General features: G+C 32.2%; 1 protein-coding gene across 1 annotated transcript; it reads right to left on the bottom strand.

Annotated features, from left to right (window-relative positions):
* Window positions 1–11: 11 nt before the first annotated feature.
* On the bottom strand, window positions 12–6526 carry haus1 (HAUS augmin-like complex, subunit 1). Its single transcript, XM_051092503.1, has 9 exons — window positions 6405–6526; window positions 5768–5942; window positions 4982–5117; window positions 3083–3217; window positions 2479–2602; window positions 2332–2397; window positions 1361–1432; window positions 706–753; window positions 12–148 (listed from the first exon to the last, which is right to left on the bottom strand). Exons 1-9 carry the CDS (start codon window positions 6423–6425, stop codon window positions 89–91), a joined length of 837 nt encoding a protein of 278 aa, XP_050948460.1. The 5' UTR covers window positions 6426–6526; the 3' UTR covers window positions 12–88.
* Window positions 6527–7276: the final 750 nt, after the last annotated feature.

The raw sequence follows: 7276 nt of genomic DNA, 5'->3' as shown, positions 1-7276 counted from the left end.
CGGAGAGGAATTGCGTTTATTGCAAATGGTACAACTTACACGTTACATTTATTAACACGCTTATTTTTTTATTATTAGATATTTTATATTATCGAGATAAAGTGTTTATGAAGTCCACTTTCTGCTCCAGCTGGGCATCCAGGGCAGCCTTGGAAAAAAATAAAATGTTGCACAAAAATTATTATTTCTAACAAGAAAAATAATGTGAAAATCTTAATAATAAAATAATAATATATAAAATAAAAATTATATAAAAAATAAGATATAAAATACAAATATCATAATAAATAAATAATAATACATTTTAAAAATGAAGCAAAACTATATAAAAAAAAAAATGTTGCACAAAAATTACTTTTTCTAACAAGGAAAAATAATGTGAAAATATTAATAATAAAATAATATTATATTAAATAAAAATTATATAAAAATAATATATAAAATATAAATATCATAATAAATAAATAATAAATTTTAAAAATGAAGCAAAACTATTAAAAAAATAAAATGTTGCACAAAAATTACTATTTCTAACAAGGAAAAATAATGTGAAAATATTAATAATAAAATAATAATATATATAAAAAAAAATTATATTAAAAATAATATATGAAATAAAAATATCATAATAAATAAAAATAATAATACATTTTAAAAATGATGCGAAACTATTAAAAAAAATAAAACTGTGCATCAAAAAATTACCAGCTCTCTTTTGGCTTCCTCGATTTTCACACGCGCAAGAGCTGGACTCTGGAAAAAACAAAACAAAAAAAAAAAGTAATGAAAATGTAATGACAGTAATGAAAACAAGTGTAATTTTGACACTGACATACTATTATAGTTTTTTTTTTTATTTTGAAACTGTTTTATTTTATTTTTTTCATTGTAATTTTAGCTAGAAGTTTTCGCTATTTTTGGTGGTTTTACTAAAATTTATTTTAGTTTTAGATTTAGTTATTTTAGTAAACCAGTAAAGTAAAATGTAATTAAATTTAGAAATGTTGTAGCTGTAATAATTTGTTTAATATTTTATTTTATTTCAGCCAAAATTTTTAAAATAAAAAAAAACTATAGTTTAGTTAACTATGATTACCCTGATAAAAACTGGGAACATGGGTAAAAGATCATTGATAAGAGTTTTAAAACAATTAGCAAATATTTATTTAGACATGGATGTGATTATTTTATTCAGTAATGTGTTCTAAATGATTTTGCATTTGTGCTATGACAAAATTAATATTTATTAACCAACCCACACATCAAACAACAAAACCACCCAGTGCTTTCCTATGCAAAACTCAAATGATGGTTTCAATATTTAATATAATTCTGTAATCTTCATATAAGTTATACTTACAGGGCTCAAGTCACTATACGGCTCTAGTTTCTTCTTCAAAGGTAGTGTTTCCTCTTTCAGAGCTGCGATTTTCTAAGTATAGAATAAAAGATGAGAGAAAAGGATGCAATTAAATTTCATTTTCATTTCATATTCATTAAACATTTTTGACTTTTAAAGACATATTAAAACCTTAACTTCCAATTGAAGGTATGCACAAGAGCTAAAGTCAAAAGTTTACAGAATCTGCAAAATGTTAATTATTTTACCAAAATAAGAGGGATCATACAAAATGCATGTTATTTTTTATTTAGTACTGACCTGAAAGTTTACATACACTTGATTCTTAATACAGTGTTGTTACCTGAATGATCCACAGCTGTGTTTTTTTGTTTAATGATAGTTGTTCATGAGTCCCTTGTTTGTCCTGAGCAGTTAAACTGCCTGCTGTTCTTCAGAAAAATCCTTTAGGTCTCACAAATTCTTTGGTTTTTCAGCATTTTTTGTGTATTTGAACCCTTTCCAACACTGACTATATGATTTTGAGATCCATCTTTTCACACTGAGCACAACTGAGGGACTCATATGCAACTATTACAGAAGATTCATGCGCTCACCGTTGCTCCAGAAGGAAACAAGACACATTAAGTGTCGGGGGTGAAAACTTTTGAACAGAATGAAGATGTGGACTTTTTTTTTCTTATTTTGACTAAATATTATATTTTTTCATTTAGGACTGCCCTTTAGAAGCTACAGAGGATACTTACATGTTTCCCAGAAGACAAAATAGGTTAAATTTACCCTGATCTTCAAATTCCAAAAGTTTTCACCCCCGGCTCTTAATGCATTGTGTTTCCTTAAGAAACATCGGTGAGCGTTTGAACCTTCTGTAATAGGTGCATATGCATAATAGTTGCATCTTTATGTTTCATTTCAGAAATTACGACGTTGCATGAATATGCACTGATCTGTTATCAGCTCAGTCAGTTTACCTCTGATAACTGCAGGATGGCCTGATGGGTAAGAGAATCCTCCATCTGCCGTGAGTCCAGCTTTTCCTGTTACAAACACACAAATTTTGTTTGTATGAAAGACATGAAACTATAATTTGATGACTTGATAAAAATGCGGACACTCACCTGTGCAATCTTATTCCTGCAAGAGAGATCTTTGGATTTATTCTTCATAAAGTCCATGTTCAGAAGCCTCTCCTCTGCTGTAGCTGCCTCCACCTGCTGTATATGTGTGATCTTCATCAAATCACTGGAAAACAAATGCAAATTTTAGACAGTGAATAAATAAAATAAGTTAAAACAAATGAATAAGAACATAAATTAAAATTAATTAAAATTACTTAGATTAATAATGAAAATGTGATTAAAATACATAAAATTAAATAAAACATTTAACACATAAATACCATCTAAAAGAACTGAAGATAATATGACTTAATAGAAACTTAATATTTTATAAGGCATAATTATATTATTCATTTTTTCAGACTATTTTACATTTTTAATACACTTGAGAATAATCATTTTTGGGCGTTCATGGCATCTAAAAGACTGAAAACCCGTGTTTTAGATATATTTGTGCAGTTTTTCTTAATAAGATGACTTAAGAAAGCTGAATAAATGACAGAAGCCATAAAAATCATGACAGGTGAGAAACCTTAATTAAACACAGTTAATAACACAAGAAAAGCAATGTGACATGCAATAATTTTCTTTTGTGTTTTCTTACTCCTGAAGTTTTTTACGAAGAACAACTGCGGCGGTCATTTTCTTTCTAACAGCAGCAAGTTCCCGTTGCAACCTCCGGTCCGTTTTCTCTGCCTCCAGCACGTCATTGGTCAGTTTATTAATTGCAGGCATATAACTGGACAACCAAGAGTGTGAAATCAACCACAAAACTCATAATGCAAATGTCAGACTTAGTTTAAATCATTAATTATGCACATTAAGTGAGTGGCTTAATTTGATTTTGCCAGGTTCCATGCATGTTGACTCAGGAACTTGCCTAAATCATCTCTTGCACGTGATGTACAGTCATGTGAAAAAGTTAGGACACCCTACTGAATTCCATGGTTTTCCGAATCAGGACATTATTAAAACAAAACTGGTCCTTGGCCGCTCTTAAAATTTCAAAAATAAAACCTCAGATGAACAACAACGCATGACAAATTGCACCGTGTCATAATTTACTGAACAAAAATAAAGCCAAAATGGAAAATCCATGTGTGACAAAGTTAGGACACCCTTACTGTTAACACTGGAATTGAGAGGGTAAATCACAGTCAAGCACTGATAATCAAATACCTTTGATTAACCGATCATCAGCAAGTCTGAGTGCTTCTATAAACGCAAAAGCTCTGGCAGTTTGCTGGTCTGGAGCCTTCAGGTGTGTTAACACAATGCCAAGGAGGTAAGACATCAGCAATCATCTTGGAGAAGCAATTGTTGCTGCCATCAATCTGAGACGAGTAATACGGCCATTTCCAAACAATCTGAAGTTTATTCACAAGTGGAAGACATTTAAAACAGACACCTCTCCTTCCAGGAGTGGACGCCCAGAAAATTCACCCCAAGATCAGACCGTGTAAAGCTCAGAGAAATGGCAGACAACCCAAGAACTACACCTCAGACTCTACAGGCCTCAGTTCACATGTTAAATGATAAAGTTCATGACAATACTATTAGAAAAATATGGGACAAAAATGGCATGTTTGGAAGGCTTGGCAGAAGAAAGACTCTTCTATCTAAAAAAAAAACAATGCAGCACGGTTTAGGTCTGCAAAGTTACATCTGAACAAAACACAAGTCTTCTAAAATAATGTCCTCTGAACAGACGAGACCAAAGTGGAGATGTTTGGCCATAATGCACAGCACCAAGTTTGGTGAAAACCTAAAGAGCATATCAGCACAAACACCTCATACCAAAAGACAAGCATGCTGGAGGGGGGCTGATCATTTTGGGCTTGATTTGTAGCCACAGGACCTGGGCATCTCACAGTCATTGAGTTGGCCATGAACTCCTCTGTATATCAAAGTATTGTAGAGTCAAATGCGAGGGCATCTGTCCGACATCTAATGTTGGGCCAAAATTGGGTTTTGCAACAGGACAATGATCCCAAGCCCACCAGCAAATCTACAACAGAATGGCTGAAAAGAAAAGAATCAAGGTGTTGCAATAGCCCAGTCCAGAGCTCATCCTGACTCAAATGCTGTGGTGACAGATGTGCATAAGCAAATGCCCACAAACCTCAATAAACTAGAGCAACATTGAAAAGAAGACTGGTCCAAATTCCTCCAGAACGATGTGAGAGACTGATAAAGTCATATAAAAAATGAATGCTTCAAGTTATTGCTGCTACAGGCAGTTGACTCATAGGGTGTCCTAACTTTGTCCCACATGGCCTTTCCATCTTGGCTGTATTTTTCTTAAATAAATAATGACACAGTGTGATATGTCATGTGATGATGATTATCTGAGGATTTATTTTCCAAATTTTAAGACCTGCCAAGGACCAGACAATTTTTTATTATGTCCTGATACAGAAAACCATGAAATTCAATAGGGTGTCAGAACTTTTTCACATGACTGTAATTGGTGTATAAGATGCATTTAAGAGTGTTATTTTACCTCCCAAGTGATGTGTCTCTAAGTTTAAGCACTTCAGCAGTTCCCTCCAGTGCTGACAGCAGGTCCACTGTGGGTTTGGAAAGTGCTCCGGCCTGCAGTCCTACTCCCTGGAGAAGCACTTCTTGAAGATGTGCTCCTATCATGGAAAAGCAGCTCCAGATTAATTTATTGTATCTACAGCACCGTTATGCATTTGGCATACTACACTACCGTTCAAATGTTTGGGGTCAGTACATTTTTATTGTTTTTTTGTGTTGTTTTTTTTTAAGAAATTAATACTTTTATTCACCAAGGATGTATTAAGTTAATAATTAAAAGTTTATTAAAAGTTAATAATAAATAATTTACATTGTTATAAAATATTTATATTTTGAATAAACACTGTACTTGTTATTCATGAAAGAATCCTGAAAAAAAAAAATCACAGGTTCCAAAAAATATTTGGCAGCACAACTGTTGATATTATCCAACATTGATCATTCTAATAATAAATCCGCATATTATAATGATTTCTGAAGGATCATGTGACACTTAAGACTGGAGTAACAGCTGATAAAAATTCAGCTTTTCATCACAGGAATAAATTCTATTTTAAAGTATATTAAAAATAAAAAACATTATTTTATATTGTAAAAACATTACTGTTTTTTTTTCTATATTTTTAATCAAATAAATGCAGCCTTGATGAGCGTAAGAGACTTCTTTAAAGACTATTACAAGTCTTACTGACCCCAAACTTTTGAACGGTAGTGTACTTCATCCAAAGCAACTGTCCCAGAGTCTCACCATCACTGCTGTACTCCTCTGTTTTCTGCTCGTGGTCCTCGATGAGCATCTCAACCTCTCTGCATCTCATCTCACTGCTTTCAGCAAGCTCATACAGGATGTCCACCGTGCGTGTGTTCACTTCAAACTCCGGTACCGGCTGCTGCCCAAACACCTTCCTGAGCCACTGGGTCACCTGCAATGGCAGAGTATATGCAAATGCACTGTAAATGGTACATGCAAGTGTTTTGAGGTTGAAGAATTAATATTTATATGGACAAAACCTAGTTCTTTGTGTCAAAATATCATGGTACGTTTATATGATCCTGAATATTCATTTACATTTTATTCCAAACTATAAAAAATACCATGGTATTGCTATAATACGTTCAAAAACACAACGGTGCCATGGTATTTTTGTTCTTTCTGTTGTTTTGTTCACATATACCACACAAAGACGTGATGCATAAGACGTACAATATTGAACACACGTGTATCATGTATGGATATCGTCTAGTAAGACTAGTAAAAGTATTTACTACAGATAAACACAAACAACTGAACTGCAGTGAACCTCGTTTGGTGAAGCGATTTACAACGTATTCGAGATTTTATTAATTTAGTGTATATAATGAAATCTATAAAGACATTAACTCACGATTTTGCTTTTCTCGCACATTTTCGCACTAACTCTGTGTCACATCTAATTCAATTTACTTCACATAAAGTTCAGATCGCAGCAACTAAACATCCCGCCATTGAATTTGTTCTTCTCGTTCCGGGGTCTCAAAGCGCATTTCTCATTGGCTGGCCGACTGAAAAATCGACCAATGAGATACTGGGACGCAGAAGCACCGCCCAATTACAACGAATAAAACATTTCAAGGGAAAAAAAATAATGCAGTAATAATTATTAATTTATTCACTGCCAGTCAAAAGTTTTTAAACAGTAATATTTTTAATGTGTTTTTTAAAGAAGTCTCTTCTGCTCACCAAGCCTGCATTTATTTTTTATTTGCAGTAAAATTTTGAAATATTTTTACTATTTACAATAACTGTTTTCTATTTGAATATGTTCAAATGTAATTTATTCCTGTGATTTTAGAGCTGAATTTTTAGCATCATTACTCTAGTCGCATGATCCTTCAGAAATCATTCTAATATTCTGATTTGCTGCTCAAAAAACATTTATTATTATTATATGTTGAAAACAACTGTGTAGATTTTTTCAGATTTCTTTGATGTGTTCAGAAGAACAGCATTTGTAACATTATAAATGTCTTCATCATCACTTTTGATCAATTTAAAGCATCCTTGCTAAATAGAAGTATTAATTGCTTTTTTTTCTTAAAAAAATACTGACTCCAGGCTTTTGAATGGTATAGTGTATAATGTTACAAAAGCTTTTTATTTCAGATAAATGCTGACAAAAATGTAGTCACCTGTTTTAAATATGGAAAATATGAATAATAGTAGTAGTAGTAATAATAATAATAATAATAATAATAATAAATGTCACATGATCCGTCA

The sequence above is a fragment of the Labeo rohita genome, chromosome 21 (genome assembly GCF_022985175.1).
Source record: "Labeo rohita strain BAU-BD-2019 chromosome 21, IGBB_LRoh.1.0, whole genome shotgun sequence".
NCBI classification, from domain to species: Eukaryota; Metazoa; Chordata; class Actinopteri; order Cypriniformes; family Cyprinidae; genus Labeo; species Labeo rohita.
This window is presented reverse-complemented; position numbering and strand designations above follow the sequence as displayed.

Bases quoted from the DNA above. Each gene is read 5' to 3' on its own strand.
- haus1 (XM_051092503.1), bottom strand. From the start codon at position 6,425: ATGTGCGAGAAAAGCAAAATC. The intron at 5,943-6,404 runs GTGAGTTAATGT...CTGCCATTGCAG, and splicing joins TGTGCGAGAAAAGCAAAATC to GTGACCCAGTGGCTCAGGAA. The intron at 5,118-5,767 runs GTGAGACTCTGG...TTTCCATGATAG, and splicing joins AGAGGAGTACAGCAGTGATG to GAGCACATCTTCAAGAAGTG.